Here is a 20,353-nt window from a genome sequence, read left to right as displayed (position 1 = left end):
CCAATATGTTGAAAAATATTCTTAAATGAAGTAAATGCTAGTGCCATTATCTTGACATAATGATATGCGCTCGGCATTACATTTCTTGAAACTAGCAAATTTATACAAAAAACTAATTTATTGTTCTTAATGGAAAGGCATCAAGGCAACCGCTTGTTACTCTCGGGGTCTCCTAGCCGCTCAGGCAAATCATATTGTCTAAAAATGCATTTTTCCATGGATAACATGACATCATCGCGCCAAGTGCGTGCTCTTTCAGTCAATTAGTGCGCATATATACAGCCCGACCCCCGGCCAAAATGTTTTTAATTGTAATTTTGAAGATTTTAACTGAATGTGCATGAACCTTTTCCGTTCAAAATTGTTAGAAATGTCACATGTTAAATGTTTACATATAAACAGTAAGTTTACTGTACTGTGCCAACTGTACTACTATATGAGTACCTATTTTCTATTGTTTCATTGAAAATAAAACAGCAAAGTCCATTTGGCTGTCATCTGTTTTAATTTATGAGACACAATTGTGTCAAAGTCATGATTTTTTTTTCATGCTTGAAATAAGAAATTATTCCTTTTAAAAAGTAGTTTTATACTTGTGAGTGTTGATGACACAGCTTTGCAACAGTTGATATTCTAGTTTCAAGCATGTTTTACTCAATATAGGTCATCAAATCTCAGCAACGAGCTGTAATATCTTACTGAGATCATTTAGGACCAAAACACTTAAAACAAGTAAAACACTCTAACATAAAATCTGCTTAGTGAGAAGAATGATCTTATCAGACAGAAAATAAGCAAATATCACCCTTATTTGAGATATTTAAATCTTATTTAGATCTCAGTTTTTGCAGTGTGGTGCCATGTTTTTTAAAAAAAAATGCCTCATTTCCCTTTTTAGGTTTCCCCTATGAGAAGGTGAGGGAGCGCACACTTTACCTTCAGGTGTTGGACTACGACCGCTTCAGCAGGAATGACCCTATTGGAGAGGTCTCAATCCCCCTTAACAAGGTGGAACTGGGCCAGATAAAGACCTTCTGGAAGGAGCTCAAGCCCTGCAGTGATGGCAGTGTAAGAGTGGGAGGGACAATCTCTGGGACGCATCATCAATCAATTCCAATTGCAGTTTCTCACTGAACATGTCAAGGCTATTTTTGACGGAGGCATTTTTATCTTAACCTAAGGGTTTGTTCTTGTTGTGTTATGCACAAGAAACTAGAGCAACGATTTAGGATTGCATGATAGAGAGTAATCCGTAATTTGATATTCCCTTGTGAAATCTGACATTAGTTGAGATGATTCATGCCCCAATGTGTGTTTGTATTCTTCAGGGAAGACGAGGGGACTTGCTGGTGTCTCTGTGCTATAATCCCACTGCCAACACCATAACTGTGAACATCATCAAAGCTCGTAATCTCAAAGCCATGGATATTGGGGGTACCTCAGGTAGTTTCCTCTTCACTTTCTAACCCTTGCTCAGCACTTTAGGGCGCCTTTAAATCCTGTGTGCCATTGCGCAAAGCCAGCTCCATATTTAAACATTCATTGACCCGCTCTGTTCAAAGGACGTGTGCCGCCTTTTTCTTGAGCAGGGTTACAGCTCGTCATAGCAAGGTGACATTACGTCAAGTGTCTTACCTTGCTCCCTCATTTGTTCTCTCTTGTGTATATTTAAGAGGACTCTCAGCATCCCAGACAAAATTGGGTCAGATCAGTCTAATGCGCATTTTCATAGTAGCAGGCCTCACTGTGGACCACGTTTCTATATACAAACCCTGTTTCCATATAAGTTGGGAAATTGTGTTAGATGTAAATATAAACGGAATTCAATGATTTGCAAATCATTTTCAAGCCATATTCAGTTGAATATGCTACAAAGACAACATATTTCATGTTCAAACTGATAAACTTTTTTTTTTTTTGCAAATAATCATTAACTTTAGAATTTGATGCCAGCAACACGTGACAAAGAAGTTGGGAAAGGTGGCAATAAATACTGATAAAGTTGAGGAATGCTCATCAAACACTTATTTGGAACATCCCACAGGTGTGCAGGCTAATTGGGAACAGGTGGGTGCCATGATTGGGTATAAAAACAGCTTCCCCAAAAAATGCTCAGTCTTTCACAAGAAAGGATGGGGCGAGGTACACCCCTTTGTTCACAACTGCGTGAGCAAATAGTCAAAACAGTTTAAGAACAACATTTCTCAAAGTGCAATTGCAAGAAATTTAGGGATTTCAACAACTACGCTCCATAATATCATCAAAATGTTCAGAGAATCTGGAGAAATCACTGCACGTAAGCGGCATAGCCGGAAACCAACATTGAATGACCGTGACCTTCCATCCCTTCAAAAACCGACATCAATCTCTAAAGGATATCACCACATGGGCTCAGGAACACTTCAGAAAACCACTGTCACTAAATACAGTTGGTCGCTACATCTGTAAGTGCAAGTTAAAGCTCTACTATGCAAAGCCAAAGCCATTTATCAACAACATCCAGAAACGCCGCCGGCTTCTCTGGGCCCGAGATCATCTAAGATGGACTCATGCAAAGTGGAAAAGTGTTCTGTGGTCTGACGAGTCCACATTTCAAATTGTTTTTGGAAATATTCGACATCGTTTCATCCGGATCAAAGGGGAAGTGAACCATCCAGACTGTTATTGACGCAAAGTTGAAAAGCCAGCATCTGTGATGGTATGGGGGTGCATTAGTGCCCAAGACATGGGTAACTTACACATCTGTGAAGGCGCCATTAATGCTGAAAGGTACATACAGCTTTTGGAACAACATATGCTGCCATCTAAGCGCTGTCTTTTTCATGGACGCCCCTGCTTATTTCAGCAAGACAATGCCAAGCCACATTCAGCACGTGTTACAACAGCGTGGCTTCGTAAAAAAAGAGTGCGGGTACTTTCCTGGCCCGCCTGCAGTCCAGACCTGTCTCCCATCGAAAATGTGTGGCGCATTATGAAGCGTAAAATACGACAGCGGAGACCCCGGACTGTTGAACGACTGAAGCTCTACATAAAACAAGAATGGGAAAGAATTCCACTTTCAAAGCTTCAACAATTAGTTTCCTCAGTTCCCAATCGTTTACTGAGTGTTGTTAAAAGGAAAGGCCATGTAACACAGTGGTGAACATGCCCTTTCCCAACTACTTTGGCATGTGTTGCAGCCATGAAATTCTAAGTTACTTATTATTTGCAAAAAAAAAAAAAGTTTATGAGTTTGAACATCAAATATCTTGAATTGAATATGGGTTGAAAAGGATTTGCAAATCATTGTATTTCGTTTATATTTACATTTAACACAATTTCCCAACTCATATGGAAACAGGGTTTGTAGGAAATTCACAGTTTCTTTTAAGAGGTTTTTTTGCAATTTGCTCGATTTTACATTTTTTAAACCAAAAAACACCACCGGCTGTTACACTACAGGGGGGAAGAAGACGGCACAGAATGCAGGGACGCAGTTTAGCTCTATTTATTTCTATACAATATTATGAAGTGTGAAAACGAATCCAAAATGTGTATGGTGTGACTATGTGTGGCGATTAGCTGAGTGTTACCAGGAGTGTTGAGCCAGAGGCGGAAGTCCAAGTGGGCAAGGCAAGCTTGGAGATCCAGAGACAGGCATGAGGTCTGAGGCAAGAGCGAGGCGTCAAAATCTGTGTCCAGGTGGGAGGTCGTGATCCAAAGAGGCAGCCAGGGGAACCAGAGGGAATACGGGGAGACGAGACACGCAGCTTGTGATGAGGCAACGGAGGAATGCTGCTAGATGGCGACAAGGGACACGAGACAAATGAACACGGAGGGGGAGAAACACAGATAGAGAGAGTGCATAGACCAGTGGTTCTTAACCTGGGTTGGATCGAACCCTAGGGGTTCGGTGAGTCGGGCTCAGGTGTTCGGCGGAGGTCAAGACACACCCGACTCATCGTGTAAATGAAAACTTCTCCCTATCGGCGTATTACGGATACGGCAACAGCTGACTGATTTGCAGGTGTGTAATTTGTTGTGAGTTGATGCACTGTGTTGGTTTTGTTGTTTGAACAAGGTGATGTTCATTTTGCGCACCAGTAAAAAAAACATGGTAAAAGTAGTATGGGGAACATATTCACCATTAATTAGTTGCTTATTAACATGACATTCAAACTTAAAACTTAAAGTGTTTACAAAGTACAAAGAAGAAGAACCATGACAAACATTCTCAATTTATTTCATCCATCCATTCATTCATTCTTAAAGTAATCTTACTTATCTCATCATATGAAATATGACTTACTTCACTAATTATTATTATTAAATTCTTACTATTATTTATTTATTTATTTTATTGTGATTACTTATGGAGTTTATTGTGAAAAAATTGTGAACAGGAAGTGAACAAAAAGTTTTGCAACTGTTATGTAAAGAAAAGGGGTAGGATTAAATAAGCTCTGCTTCTTCCTACTCCTTTTCGAACATGTTGAAAAGAAACTGGAAATTGTGATGTATCATGTTGTATGCTTGCATGTTCGAAATAAACTCAAAACTCAAACTCAAACTCAAACATGCAAATTAGTAACATATTGGCTCTTAACTAGTAATTATTAAGTACTTATTAATGCCTTATTCGGCATGACCTTAATATAAGCCTAACCCTCTAACCCTGGCCCTAATCCTCTAACCCTAACCCTAACCAAATAACTCTAAATTGAGTCTTTGTTACTTAGAATATGTTCCCCTAGTGTCCAAAAAACTCTAAATTAAGTCTTTGTTACTTGGAATATGTTCTCCATACTAAAGTGTTACCAAAAACGTATAACTTCGTCTTGAATTTGAAAAAAAACAACAAAGAAGGGTTCGGTGAATGCGCATATGAAACTGGTGGGGTTCGGTACCTCCAACAAGGTTAAGAACCACTGGCATAGACCTCGAGATTGTTGGCTTACTGTACTGGAACAGGTCGCTACGTTCTGGCCCGGAACACAGGTTTGCTCTGGCTTAAGAAGCCCAGGGAGCTCATCAGCGAATGATTGCAGATTGGCGCCCGCAGATACATGCTTGGAGTTGCGCTCTGCACAGCGCACAGATGAATACACACTGGAGTGCACCCGGGCCTTGACACCGGCTAGCCTGTACAATCAGTGGTTTAACCAGTGGTGTGCCGTCAGGGCCAGCAAGGCCTTCTCTGCTGGCCTAACATAACCAGAAATCATGAACATAATTAAAGACAAGAGTCATTTTTAATTTACTTTCCCTAAATATCTAAAAGTATTCATATTCTCTTCATGTCATATTAAGCTCCTTCCAGCGCTGTTGTTTTTAGGTTATAGAGTTTTCATCCAATTAGAATTCAGCTTATGTTGCCATGCTGTACCAAATCTGCCCATCTTCACAATCAACGATGCTGGCGTCCTTGCACTGTAAGTCAACGGACACAAAGTTGTTTGACAGACAGTTGCGATAGCCAATCAGATCACAAGTAAGGCCTTATAGATGGCCTAAGGCAGATATATATTGTGACGTTATGAGCTAGATAACATAAGAACTCCATTACCCAGCATGCCACAGTAGTGAAGGGCATGCGCAGTGGCCCCGTTTAGGTTGAATGTTGTCATGGCTCCCGCGGGATGTTTTTGATGAGCACGTTGTGGAGTAAAATTTAAGAACTCAGTCAACACACCTCGTCTGCATCTTTTACGATTAGACAAGACAACACATATATTTTCAAGAAGGATATTTAAAGAGAAACTACATTTTGTGAGATGATGTCGGCCAACCCCGGAAGCTCGAATGGGCTCTACAAATTGTGAGTTCAGGTATTTTATTTCTTTATTTTTTCACGTTTGATATGTTTTTTTGCAATTAAAATGTTGACAGTACCACATAAGATATGTTTTAATTGCTGATGCGCGTTTATTGATTTTTAAATGCGCCAGAAAATAACCCATTTTGTACACCGTTGGTGGTGATTCAATGCCCAGTAGGGCGTAAATTGTTTTCCTGTATAGCATTTCTCCAGCAATAGTCATGTGGTCATTGAGAGGTAGGTAGGTAGGTAGGTCTTTATTGTCATTGCACAAGTACAACGAAACTTTGTTTTCAGCACAAACCCGCTCAAGATTATACAAAACAAACAGTGTACAGGGTTACAGAACAGGAACGCTGATGGGTCGCCACAAGGCGCCCCGTAAAAGATTGGAAAAAGGTAAAACGCTGGGAAAGGATGAGTAAAAAAATACAATCTAGACTGGGCTCCTAAGGGGGCCCAGTCTGGAGTGGGAAAAAACCTCCATAGCAAAGCACATATACATATTACAGCGTACATCTCGAGATATCTAGCAACAGAGGGAAGGGAGTGCGAGGTCATGATGGTAGGCCGCAGCTCTCAGGCGCTGACCATCCATTCATCACCTATGGGATTTGCGTCGAGGGCGTTGGGTTGGGGTGTTGGGGTGTGTATGTGTGGCGTATATTTTTGTGGTTGCATGTGTGTGTGTAAGCCCGTAGTGTGTCTCTGTTCCGCGGCATTGATCTTGTGCAGTCGCTAGTTCAAAGTCAACAACAACAGGTGTGTGTCCATGAGAGACAAGAAGAGAGTTTGTTGTGTCTTCGCCGCACTGTCCTTCGGGAGAGTCTCGACGCCAGGGAAACAATCCAAGTTAGAATGTTTTGTATGCGAGTGAAAATAACATTTGCTTTCCACTCTAAATTGTCTATAACTGGTCCTCAAAACTGCGAGGCAGACAGTCCGATGTGATCCAAAATCACAAGAGTGTCCACAGTTCTTCCCGCATCCTCCAATCATTTGTGGCAGCTTTGGGCTACTTTGAAGACTGCCAGCAACTTCCAATTTGTGGACAAACCAGAGCAACGCTTACTCCAATCAGCAGGTGTCCTGTTGTCATCATTCCCAATAGGACACAGGACATCACTGAAGGCCTAGGTGGGAAAAACACGGCCCGCCACTGGGTTTAACATATGTTGTTTTGAAGTGTTTATATTTTACACAAATATAATTATATTGAATAAAAATAACTTGCGGGTCCGAAGAATTTCTCTGGCGTTCGGGCTTGTCTTGTCCACGGGTGCACGCGGGTAGCGCATGCAGATACAGAAAAGTAGTCCAAGACAAGCAACTAATAAGTTGCAGTCATGTTATTATGATAGAATATGCATTCAATGATAGCTAACGTTAGTAGTTAAACGTATCATTATCTGACAACACAAACAGGCACGTGCACACATAGGGCCCTATGGGTGCTTGAGCCCCTGCCCTTTTTTGCCTCGTCTTAAAAAGTGCCCTCTGCCTGTGTGAGTTTTTTTTTTTCTTTCTTTAAACAACATTAATAAATTCCTGTCAGGGATGTAAAAAAAAAAAAAAAAAAACTCCACATTTTCTTGTAATACGGGGTTGTTTGAGCCTGCCGCTTCGGCCAGAGAGAGAGAGAGAGAGGGCGAGTGAGTGAGTGAGTAAGTGAGAGGAGAGAGAGCCAACTGCGCCCCTGAGCCTGAGACGTGACAGTGGAGCAACTTGAACCTGTGAGTTATGTTATGGTCTAATCGGCGTCCACTTATTCAGCATCTAATATGGGTAATATTGCAGAAAAACGCTGTATTATTCTATTATTTAATGTGTCAGCTTCTGTTTTTGCCGGACGTCGGAGCACGGCGCATCAATTGAGCACGCCACATCAAGTCCGCACAGAGCAGAGCGGATCGTGCGGGACAGGAAGTAGTGAACAAAATATAAAATAAAACACCGGGTTAATTTTCAAAATAAAATGCACTGTGTTTACGGCGGATCACATTTCTCTCACAGTAGAGTTTTAGTTATAAAGTTTATTGTGACTTTGCTATTACTGTGTGGGTTAACAAAATAATAATAATAATGATAATAATGATAATAATAACAATAATAAGAATAATAATAATGATAATAATAATAATTATTATTATTATTAATAATAATAATAATTATAATAATAATTTCAGCATTCTGGGGATATAAGATGTAGGTTATCTGTTAGGAATATTACCATCTGTATTTAAACTTGATTCATGTTGATTATGCCTGCAGCGGGGTGTAGGGGGGTGGGTAGAGATAGCACCCTTGTTGATTGGCAGCTGCTCCCTACTCGTAGGGAGGCCACGCTTCACCGGTTCTCATCCATCCCCTAAATCTCTCACGTGCTGGCTCCAAGCGCCACACCCCGGTACACTGCCTCAGCTGGCAGACCAAACCACGTGAGGGGGTGGTGTGTACACTGCACCACTAGGCGGAGGAGCTGCACCAGTCAGCCAACGGCTAGGGCGGAGGAAGACCACATAGGACTCAACGGCCAAGTGTAAAGGAGTAAACCTTACAAATCCGGAGTGGAGCCCCGAAGGCGGATAGGTGCTCGCAAGACAACACCCTTCCGGCAACTCCTGCAGCAAAGCTGGTGCCAAACGTCATGCTCCGCATTCCTTTGGATCCCGTCAGCCAAGCCAAGAGGGGGATTCTGACGACTGGGCAACCCAAAGTCCCCATACCTTATGCCCAGGCTTGCGCCATGGAGGTCACAAAAACTGGAGAGGTCACTCCAGCCTCGCTCGCAAGAGTGAGGACACAACACGGAAGCTGGCAGTTTACGGGTTATAAGTCCCATCTGATTGGCGTAAGTATGGGGCGCCACGGGTCAGCTTCGACGGTGGGAGGGATCATAGTGTCCCAGTGGACGACTACTGCCCGCCTCAAACCGGGCAGCCCCCGGTCAGTAGGGTGTCGGCCCGCCAACGTTTGCCTGCTTCAGTGGGTGCCTGGAGCTTAGTGTACTGTAAAGGCACGATGAGCAGACGGTAAATCTTTGCACCAAACAATAAGAAAATTAAAAAGAAGACTCCAGCTCTTCTATTTGGTAGCTGGAACGTGCGCACTATGCGCACAGGCATCTCAGATGACCTCAGAGTGGTGGAAGACACCAGAAAGACAGCCATCATTGACAGAGAGCTCACCAGACTCAACGTCAGCATAGCTGCCCTCCAAGAAACCCGGCTCCCTTCCAGCGGCTCCCTCAGAGAGGAGAACTACACCTTCTTCTGGAAGGGCAGAGAACCCGAAGAGCCCCGCCAGCATGGTGTTGGCTTTGCCATCAAAAACACCCTCCTGGCTGCAGTGGAGCCTCCCTCAGGTGGCACCGAGCGCCTTTTGTCCATCCGCCTCGCCACTGCTGCTGGTCATGTCAACATCCTCAGTGTGTACGCTCCCACTCTCACCTCATCGGAAGACACAAAAGACCAGTTCTATGGGCAGCTTGATGAACTGATAAAGGGCCTCCCAAAAGATGAGCCCTTATTCCTCCTTGGCGACTTCAATGCCAGAGTAGGTGCAGATCACAAGTCATGGCCCTCCTGCCTTGGACGTCATGGCACAGGGAAGGTAAATGAGAATGGTCAAAGGCTGCTGGAACTGTGCTCCTACCATGACCTCTGCATTACAAACACCTTCTTCGAGTGTAAACCATCACACAGAGTGTCGTGGAGGCATCCGCGGTCCCAACGCTGGCACCAACTCGACCTTGCCATCACCAGGCGCTCTGCCTTAAACAATGTCCTCATCACCAGAAGCTACCATAGTGCAGACTGTGACACTGACCATGCCCTTGTGTGCAGCAAAGTGCGTCTCCAGCCACGCAAGCTACATCACTCCAAACCAAAAGGCCGCCCCCGGATCAACACAGTACACATGTCAGATCCCCTTAAGGTGGACGCATATGTAACCAACCTGGATGAAGCCCTACAGGACCTGCCAGATCATGACGCCACAGGAAAGTGGAATGCCATGAGGGACAAAATTTACAACACGGCCATGTCCTCGTTTGGCAAGAAAGAACATCCCTGCCAGGATTGGTTCAAAGCCCACCTTCCAAGGATGAAACCAGAAATAGAGGCTAAACGTGCAGCCTTCTTAGCACACAAGGAATGCCCAAATGAACAGACACTCACAGCACTCAGAAGGGCTCGGAACACCACCCAGCGTGTTGCTAGACAGTGTGCCAATGAATATTGGCAACAACTGTGTAAGGAAATACAGAGCTGTGCCGAGTCCGGAAACACACGCGGCATGTACAACGGCATCAAAAAGGCCCTTGGCCCTGCAGTAAAAGGAATTGCCCCCCTGAAATCTCTGTCAGGGGAGAAGATCACTAACCGGGAGGAACAGATGACCAGATGGGTGGAACACTACTCAGAACTGTACTCCCGTGAAACATCAGTTTCCAATGCTGCCCTTAGTGGTACGAAGGATCTGCCCATCATGGAGGAGCTAGATGAAGTGCCCACTATGGAAGAGCTCAGCAAAGCCATTGATGCCCTCCCAAACGACAAAGCACCAGGTAGCGATAACATCCCACCTGAAGCCATCAAGCACGGGAAACCTGCCCTGCTTCAGCCTCTGTATGAGTTGCTCTGCATGTGCTGGGAGGAAGGTGCAGTCCCACAAGACATGCGTGACGCCACCATTGTGACACTGTATAAAAACAAAGGTGACCGCAGTGACTGCAACAACTACAGAGGGATCTCCCTTCTCAGCATTGTCGGCAAAGTGTATGCACGCATCCTCCTCAACAGGCTGCAGAGACTCGCGGATCGTGTCTATCCAGAATCCCAATGTGGCTTCAGAGCAGGCAGGTCGACAACTGACATGATCTTTTCCCTTCGACAGCTCCAGGAAAAGAGTAGAGAGCAAGGCCAGCCACTCTACATGATGTTCATAGACCTCACCAAGGCCTTCGATCTGGTCAGCAGGGAAGGCCTATTCCAGCTCCTTGAGAAGATTGGCTGCCCCCCAAAGCTCGGCAGCATGGTGACCTCCTTCCATGTCAACATGAAGGGCACAGTCCTGTATGACGGATCATCCTCAGAACCATTCTGTATCAACAGTGGTGTCAAGCAGGGCTGTGTACTTGCACCAACCCTTTTCGGGATTTTCTTTTCCCTGCTCCTGTCTTACGCCTTCGACTCCTCCACTGATGGTGTATACCTGCACACCCGGTCTGATGGGAGATTGTTTAACCTGGCGCGACTGCGTTCTAAGACCAAGGTCAGGACAGTTCTCATCAGGGAGATGTTGTTTGCTGATGATGCAGCCCTCATGACTCACACAGAGGATGCCCTTCAGAGTTTGGCTGACCGCTTTGCCGATGCTTGTAAGCAGTTTGGGCTCACAATAAGCCTGAAGAAGACCAACATCAGTGCACAAGACATCAGTACTGCCCCCTCCATCACAGTTGATAACATCAGACTGGACACTGTGGACGAGTTCACCTACTTGGGATCAACAATCAGCAACAACCTCTCACTGGACATCGAACTGGACAGGCGTCTCGGAAAGGCAAATACCATCATGGCTAGACTGACCAAGAGAGTGTGGGAGAACGGAGCGCTGTCAGAACACACCAAGATCCGTGTATATCAGGCCTGCGTTCTCAGCACCCTTCTCTATGGAAGTGAATCCTGGACCACCTATATGAAGCAAGAACGTCGGCTCAACACCTTCCACATGCGGTGCCTCAGGCGCATCCTCAACATCAGCTGGCAGGACCACATCCCATACACCAACATCCTGCAGCGCGCCAAGATCCCCAGCATGTACTCCCTGCTGAGTCAACGCCGTCTCCGCTGGCTCGGCCATGTCCGACGGATGGAGGATGGAAGACTACCTAAGGACATCATGTATGGACAACTGACCATTGGCACCAGACGAGCTGGTCGCCCCCTACTACGCTTCAAGGACGTCTGCAAAAGAGACATGAAAGCATGCAACATCTCTCCTGACAGCTGGGAGGTACAGGCCATGGACAGAAATGCTTGGCGTCAGACTGTCCACAAGGGCAGTGCAGAAGCTGAGGTGGCAAGAGATCGGCTTGCAGCAGAGAAGAGGAGACGCAGGAAGTGCACTGCAGCAACCCCTCAAACCCAGGCCACCTTATTCATTTGCACAAACTGCAATAAAGACTGTCACTCACAGATCGGACTGCGCAGCCATAGCAGACGATGCCAAACAACATGACAAGACTCCAGACGCGCATCAGTATGGTCTCTCGAGACTGAGCTGCCGATGATGATGATGATGCCTGCAGCACAATGCCGAAAAAAGAAAGGATACAGATAAGGAAGGAGAAGGAGCGCCAGGAAGCAGCTAAGGGTAGTAGACCTCTTAATGCATGGCTAAAATTGATGATTTCACTGCATTTCATGGAAGCCTTGAATTTACATTGAGGAGCATATTTGGGTATGGGTGGCCTACAGCCCTCGACTGGCCCCTGGTCCATATTTTTGGCCCTGTATTGCGTTTCAGTTGTTTAGTCTGAGCATTCATTGAAAAAGTGAAGTTTTTTCCATTTGGGTATTTATTTTTGTATTTTTTTCAGAGTTCATGTTGCACTGTTCAATGTTCAATATTAGAGTGCTTATCTTTAACAATAAATAGCCTAATAATAAACCAGTGTTTTGTTGCTTTTCATGTCTTCCAAGCCTATGATAATGTGAATTAACTCATTATGACAATAATTTGTTGACACAAAATAAATGGCAATCACTTTTACCTACAAAGGACACACAGCTAAGTAGTTAGCTTCCTATTAGCAAATTCAATTTTACATTAATTTCCATATTGTGTAAAGGACCAAAAAAAAATGTTCTGCCCTTTTTTGACTTTGAGCCCCTGCCCCTCTATAATCATGTGCACGTCCCTGAACACAAAGCTAATGGGTGTGTATTACAGTCGTGCTCATAAGTTTACATACCCTGGGAGAATGTATGATTTCTTGGCCATTCTTCAGAGAATATGAATGATAACACAAAAACCTTTCTTCCACTCATGCTTAATGGTTGTGTGAAGCTATTTATTGGCAAACAACTGTGTTTACTCTTTTTAAATCAACATGACAAAAGAAAGTACCCAAATGACCCTGATCAAAAGTTTACATACCCCAGTGACTTTGATCTGATAACATGCACAAAAGTTGACACAAACAGGTTTGAATGGCTAATCAAGGTTCCAATCCTTACCTGTGACATGTTTGTTTGTAATTAATGTGTGTGTATAAAAGCTCAGTGAGTTTCTGGGCTTCTGACAGACCATTGCATCTTTCATCCAGTGCTGCACACATGTTTCTGGATTATGAGTCATGGGGAAGGCAAAATAATTGTCAAATTATCTGCGAGAAAAGGTAATTGAACTGCATAAAACAGGAAAGGGGTATACAAAGATATCCAAGGAATTGAGAATGCCAATAAGTAGTGTTCAAACACTAATTAAGAAGTGGAAAATGAGGGATTCAGGTAGACCAGCAAAGATTTCAGCCACAACTGCCAGGAAAATTGTTCGAGATGCAAAGAAAAATCCACAAATAACTTCAGCTGAAACACAGGACTCTCTGAAAAATTGTGGTGTGGCTGTTTCAAGATGCAAAATAAGGAGGCACTTGAAGAAAAATGGGCTGCGTGGTCGAGTCGCCAGAAGAAAGACATTTCTGCGCAAATGTCACCAAGTATCCCGCTTACATTACGGCAAACAGCACAGAGACAAGCCTCAAAACTTCTGGAACAAAGTAATTTGGAGTGATGGCTTTCTTCTCCCAGGGTATGTAAACTTATGAGCACAACTGTACGTACAGGTGTAGTTTACATCATTACGTGCAAAAAGCTGAAAGAGGGCGAGGTATAACGCTTACACTTAAAGGTTATTAAACAGCCCCTTTCAAGCTTTTCTGGAAATTTTGCCCACGATCCACAATCCTTATGTGAGACAAGAACACTTTTTTCTGTGAGTACTAAATCGTGAAAAGACTTTTGCAAGAGGCAGTTAACATGGCAGGTAATGGAAAAGTCATCTATTCTGCCTATGAAGCACTCTAAAATGACTAAAACCGCTCCATTTATATGCTGTGACCTGCATATTAATCAAGCTATTGCGACACTGGTATTGTAGGAGCTAACAACGACAAACTACCTGTCTGGCAGAGTGACACCTTTCCCCTCCCTCCCAATACAATACAATACAATGGGGCAACAACCTGTACAAACTGAGAAACATAACAATCACATTATTTGCAAAGCATTAGCCCAAATGTCATGTTTTGTTTGTGCGCGGCTAGATTGTCTTTGTATGTAGCTGTGATTTAAGCATGATGTGCTCCATGTATCAGAATCACTATCATGACCACTTACTCAATGGACACTTGTCTGTTTGGTCCAGTTCGCCTGTGGCATCTTTTCCAGTTCAAAGTCATCAATCAATCCAATTTTATTTGTGTAGCCCCTTAATCACAAGTGTCTCAAATGGTTGCACAAGCCACAACGACATCCTCGGCTCAGATCCCACATCAGGGCAAGAAAAAAACTCAACCCAATGGGATACAATGAGAAACATTGGGAGGGGGCCATTTGCTTGTTCTTCTCGTACCTGTGTCAGTTTACTGTGGGTACTCCTTTTTCCCCCCAGTCCAAAAACATGCATGTTAGGTCACTTAGGTACATAGGTCTAAATCAAGCCTGGGCAATTATTTTGTTTCGCTGGCCACATTGAAAAAAAAGTTGGTGCCTCGGGGCTGGTGTGTTTATGCTTTAAAAAGATGCTGTACAATGTGTGTGCCGGGTTCCCTTTTTTTTAGGAACACTAATAAAAAAAACTCACAATAATATCTAATTGAATGCTAAAAACGTTATGACAGGCCACCTCAAAAAAACGGAAAGGAATTACATTTTTTAAATATTTTTACTGAATGTACATGAAACTAAAGAATGTGAGATTTACAATATTAACCAGGAACAATAAAAAACTGAATATTGACAGCGTGTGAACATCGCTCCTCTTTTTAACTCATGTTGTTTTAAAGCTCGGTTGGTAGAGTGGCCGTGCCAGCAACTTGAGGGTTCCAGGTTCGATCCCCGCTTCCGCCATCCTATTCACTGCCTTTGTGTCCTTGGGCAAGGCACTTTACCCACCTGCTCCCAGTGCCTGGTTTAAATGTAACTTAGATATTGGGTTTCACTATGTAAAGCGCTTTGAGTCACTAGAGAAAAAGCGCTATATAAATATAATTCACTTCACTTCACTTTCACTTCTCGCACCACCTCCTCGATCGACATATTTTACAATTAAGCAAAACGCAACAAACACAGCAAAGTATGAATGCAAAGGGTAAAAAAAACACATACAATCTGATAGTAATATCACTTTTCTGCAAAACTTTGTTGTAAAAACCTGCTTCGGTGAATGTCCCTGACACCCACGTTTCAGGCTCGCTGCCTGGAAATACTCTGTAGAAACAAAGTAACAAATCCCGTCCACAATGCTTGGTGCGTCGTCTGAGCCGCTGTGGCGTAGATTATCGTAATCATTTGTATCTAACGCAAAAGCACAGATTCCAGCTATTGAAATATTTTGTGTATTTCAAGACTTAGGGTAATTTGAAAACAGCATTGCACATCATAATGGCGGCGACAGTTTCGATGTTAAAGGGCTAACAAAAAATATTTAGAAACATCTGTTGAGTTGGATTGACAATCTGAACGGGCCGTAATTTGCCTAGGTCTGGTCTAAATGGTTATTAATCTACAGGGCCCGAAAGAGCGTGTGATTTCCGAATGCATTGTGGGTGCTGGTTAGCCATTTATGCTGGACGTGGGTATGTACTGTACTTGCGGTATTCTGAGAGGGCGCAACAATTGTGATTATCAATCATCAATCAATCGATGTTTATTTATATAGCCCTAAATCACAAGTGTCACAACGACATCCGCGGTTCAGCGCCCGCATAAGGGCAAGGAAAAACTCACAACCCAGTGGGACGTCGATGAGAATGACTATGAGAAATCTTGGAGAGGACCGCAAATGTGGGTAACCCCCCCTCTAGGGGAGACCAAGTGCAATGGACGTCGAGTGGGTCTGACATAATGTTGTGAAAGTCCAGTCCATAGTGGATCTAACATAATAGTGAGAGTTCAGTCCATAGTGGGGCCAGCACGAGACCATCCCAAGCAGAGACGGGTCAGCAGCGCGAGCGGTCCACCCCGGATCCCGACTCTGGACAGCCAGCACTTCATCCATGGCCACCGGACCTGTGCAACTACCCCTCCCCAAGGGAGAGGGGAGCAGAGGAGGGAAGAAAAGAAACATCAGATCAACTGGTCTAAAAAAGGGGGGGTCTATTTAAAGGCTAGAGTATACAAATGAGTTTTAAGATGGGACTTAAATGCTTCTACTGAGGTAGCATCTCTAACTGTTACCGGGAGGGCATTCCATAGTACTGGAGCCTGAATAGAAAACGCTCTATAGCCCGCAGACTTTTTTTGGGCTCTGGGAATCACTAATAAGCCGGAGTTCTTTGAACACAGATTTCTTGCCGGGACATATGGTACTATACAATCGGCAAGGTAGGATGGAGCTACACCGTGTAGTATTTTATACATAAGTACCGTATTTTCCGCACCATAAGCCGCCCCGTGTTATTAGCCGCACTTTCAATGAATGGCATATTTCAAAACTTTGTTTACCTATTAGCCGCCCCGTGTTATTAGCCGCACCTACGCTGCGCTAAAGGGAATGTCAAAAAAACAGTCAGATAGGTCAGTCAAACTTTAATAATATATTACAAACCAGCGTTCTAACAACTCTGTTCACTCCCAAAATGTAATGTGCAAATGTGCAATCACAAAAATAATAACACTCAAAATAGTGCAGAGCAATAGCAACAAAATAGTGCAGAGCAATAGCAACATCAATAACTCAACTTTGCTCGAACGTTAATGTCACACAACACACAAAATAAACATTTAATGCTCACGTTCTGAAGTTATTACTCATCCACAAATCCCTCGAATTCTTCTTCTTCTTCGGTGTCACCCGGTCTCTTCGCGTAAACGTCTATCAACCACTTGCTCATCTTTTCTTCATCCATCCATCCCTTCCAGTTAGCTTTTATGATGACGCCGGCTGGAAAGTTCTCTTTTGGCAAGGTCTTCCTTTTGAATATCACCATGGGTGGAAGTTTCTGGCCGTTAACATGGCAAGCTAAGGGATATTCACCGTACGTGCTCCCGTTGTATCCACAGTGCGGTTCACAGGAATATCAAATGTCAATGGAACCTTGTACGCGTGTCTCTTAGTAGGAGCCATTTTGTGGTCTTTACAGAAACACACAAATGAAATGAAATATCCGTGCGCTTCTTCTTCTACGGGGGCGGGTGCTCACCTTGGCGGTTGCTTACAGTAGAAGAAGAAGCGCTTCCTCTTCTATGGGGGCGGTTGCTTACCGTAGAAGAAGAAGCGCTTCCTCTTCTACGGGGAAAAAAGATGGCGGCTGTTTACCGTAGTTGCGAGACCTAAACTTTATGAAAATAAATATTAATATTAATCCATATATAAAGCGCACCGGGTTATTAGCCGCACTGTCAGCTTTTGAGAAAATGTGTGGTTTTTAGCTGCGGCTTATGGTGCGGAAAATACGGTAGTAAAACCTTAAAGTCACATCTTAAGTGAAATAAATCGAACGAAAGAAAAAAATCAAAGAACTGTACTGAAACAAACTAGACCCTGTTCCTTAGGGTCGCCACCTTAAAAAAAAATAAAAAATGCTGAAATTTATCCATAAGAGCACATTTCATAGGCGAGTTTTGAGCAAGCTGCCGAACGTGTCCTGTATCGCAGTCGTCAACATGGTTTTTATACAGGCCAAACATTTTGGAATGCAAAGTCGGTTAAGGCTCACGGACAAAACCAACTTTGGGTATGTGCAAGTCCTTCACATTTTACATCAGAAAGAGAAGCTTGTCGTCCTCTAAGAGGTACAGTATGTCAACAGGACTTGTCACTGTGTGGTGTCACCTGCAGAAATTGGCTTTAAACTAACTATATTTGAAGTCTTTAAAATACACTGTGCATTAATGTGGAAATTATTAAAGTTTTCTCAGATCTATAAATAGAGCTATTGTTTTTTTCCCCCCCCAAATACTGTACGTTTTTTGTAACCCGCAGTTTGCTCAGCTTAGCTTAGTTTAACTGGCGCTAACAGCCTACTAAATGCTTCATGTTAAACAGAATGAAACATGCTTTGATTCAACATTACCAGTGTGACAATGCCATAAACACACCAACATGTACCAGGTGATGGCGTTAAAAATGATGTTTGATAGTGTGAAGAATGTATATATATATATATATATATATATATCAGAATCAGAATCAGAATAGTTTTATTGCCATTGTTTGAGAACGGGTTCATATATATATATCCATCCATCCATTTTCTACCGCTTATTCCCTTCAGGGTCGCGGGGGGCGCTGGAGCCTATCTCATATCATCATCGGCATCGCAGTCTCGGAAGACCATTGATTTCCTGTGCCTCGGAGTCAGGTCTTGTCGCAGCGTCTCCTGTGGCTGTGTAGGCCAATTCGTGAGAGACATTCCCGGCCACAGATGTCACATATCCAGACCGGTCCCATAGATGTTGCCGGTGTCGCAGAGCCCTGTTTCTTTCTCTTTTTCCTCTTTGCCTCATGGTGTTGGGCCAGGGTGGTTTCTGACTTGAGCAGTCCGCTGCGGAGTGCCTGCTGCCACTGAAGGCGGTCCTGGGCTGTATCTTCCCAGCTGTTGGGGCTGATGTCAAAAGACTTGAGGTCTTGTTTGCAGACGTCCTTGTAACGCAGCTGGGGACGGCCAATCTGCCTCTTGCCAGTTGTGAGTTCAGCATAGAGGATGTCCTTTGGGATTCGCCCATCGTCCATCCGCCGGACATGGCCCAGCCAGCGGAGACGTCGCTGCCTCAGTAGGGAGCACATGCTGGGAAGCTGTGCTCTTTCCAGGACTGATTGATTTGTGATCCTGTTCCTCCAGGTGATGCCCAGTAGACGCCTAAGGCAGCGAAGATGAAAGATGTTTAGCCGCCGCTCTTGGTGGGAGTATAGGGTCCAGGTTTCACTGCCGTACAGTAGAGTGCTGGTGACACAGGCTCTGTACACCTGCACCTTAGTGCGGATAGTGAGCTTGCTGTTTTCCCATACTCTCGCTGTAAGCTTCCCAAAAGTTGAGGCAGCTTTTCCGATGCGGCCACTGAGTTCGGCATCGAGTGACAGGTTGTCGGTGATGGTGGAACCGAGGTAGGTGAAGGTGTTTACGACTTCCAGGGTGTAGTTGTTGATGGTGATAGAGGTGGGTGGTTCAGTTCCCTGTCCCATCGTTTTGGTTTTGCTCAGACTGATGGTCAGGCTGAAGTCCTGACAGGCTTTGGTGAACTGGTCCATTAGGGTTTGCAGGTGCTCCTGGGAGTGTGCTACCACTGCTGCGTCGTCAGCAAACAGCAGGTCCCGGATGACGAGTGGCCTGACCTTTGTTTTGGCTTTCAGACGGGCAAGGTTGAATAGTTTACCGTCTGTCCTTGTGTGAAGGTAGACTCCTTCAGTTGCTGTACCAAATGCTTGGCGCAGGAGGAGGGAAAAGAAGATCCCAAATAAGGTGGGCGCCAGCACGCATCCCTGCTTGACACCACAGCAGATTTTGAAGGGGTCTGATGTGGACCCATCGAACTGGATGGTGCCATGCATGTCGGTGTGGAAGGACTGGAGGATGCAAAGGAGTTTGGGGGGACAGCCTATTCGTTCAACCAGCTGAAAGAGGCCACTCCTGCTCACAAGGTCGAAAGCTTTCGTAAGGTCAATAAATGCCATGTATAGTGGTTTTCTCTGCTCTCTACACTTCTCCTGCAGCTGTCTCAGAGAGAAAATCATGTCAGTAGTAGACCTACCAGCTCTGAACCCTGCCTGAGATTCTGGGTATATTTTCTCAGCGAGAACCTGGAGTCTATTCAGTGCAACTCTGACAAAGAGCTTGCCGGTAGTGCTGAGTAGAGATATACCACGGTAGTTGTTACAATCACTCCTGTCTCCCTTATTCTTGTACAGGGTTATGATGGTAGCATCCCTCATGTCCTGTGGGACAGCACCTTCACTCCAGCACAGACAGAGGAGCTTGTGAAGTTGGTCGAGGAGAGCAGGCTTTCCACACTTGAGGATTTCAGCTGCGATTCCGTCACTGCCAGGTGATTTACCGCATGCTAGGCTGTCAATCGCTTTGCTTAGCTCTTCAGTTGTTGGTTCCATGTCCAGTTCTTCCATTACGGGTTGATACTCAACATGGCAGAGGGCTGCATCGGAGACAGTGTTGTCGCTGGCGTAGAGTTTGGAGTAGTGTTCTACCCAGCGGTCGAGTTGTTTAGAGCGGTCAGTGAGGATTTCTCCCAGTGCCGATTTCAGCGGAGCAGTTGTGTGGTGTAATGGTCCAAGGGCCTTTTTGATGCCGTCGTACATGCCTTTGATGTTACC

At 44.4% G+C, this 20,353-nt stretch overlaps 1 protein-coding gene and 1 long non-coding RNA gene across 5 annotated transcripts in view; one reads left to right on the top strand and one right to left on the bottom strand.

Annotated features, from left to right (window-relative positions):
- The window catches only part of LOC133641730 (synaptotagmin-7-like), a 136,709-nt gene that overhangs the window by 97,918 nt on the left and 18,438 nt on the right, over window positions 1–20,353 (top strand). For all 4 annotated transcript variants that reach the window (XM_062035678.1, XM_062035677.1, XM_062035676.1 and 1 more), the window contains 2 exons: window positions 899–1,068; window positions 1,329–1,443. In XM_062035678.1, the coding sequence (XP_061891662.1) occupies window positions 899–1,068; window positions 1,329–1,443 (285 nt within the window). The remainder of the gene's footprint in view (window positions 1–898; window positions 1,069–1,328; window positions 1,444–20,353) is intronic.
- Window positions 3,478–20,353, bottom strand: part of LOC133641732 (uncharacterized) — a 29,958-nt gene continuing 13,082 nt past the window's right edge. Inside the window, exons 2-3 of the long non-coding RNA XR_009824331.1 lie at window positions 4,938–5,184; window positions 3,478–3,777 (exon numbers count right to left, since the gene is read on the bottom strand). This is a non-coding gene — a long non-coding RNA (uncharacterized LOC133641732). The remainder of the gene's footprint in view (window positions 3,778–4,937; window positions 5,185–20,353) is intronic.

This window comes from Entelurus aequoreus, linkage group LG24 (genome assembly GCF_033978785.1).
Source record: "Entelurus aequoreus isolate RoL-2023_Sb linkage group LG24, RoL_Eaeq_v1.1, whole genome shotgun sequence".
NCBI lineage: Eukaryota > Metazoa > Chordata > Actinopteri > Syngnathiformes > Syngnathidae > Entelurus > Entelurus aequoreus.
This window is presented reverse-complemented; position numbering and strand designations above follow the sequence as displayed.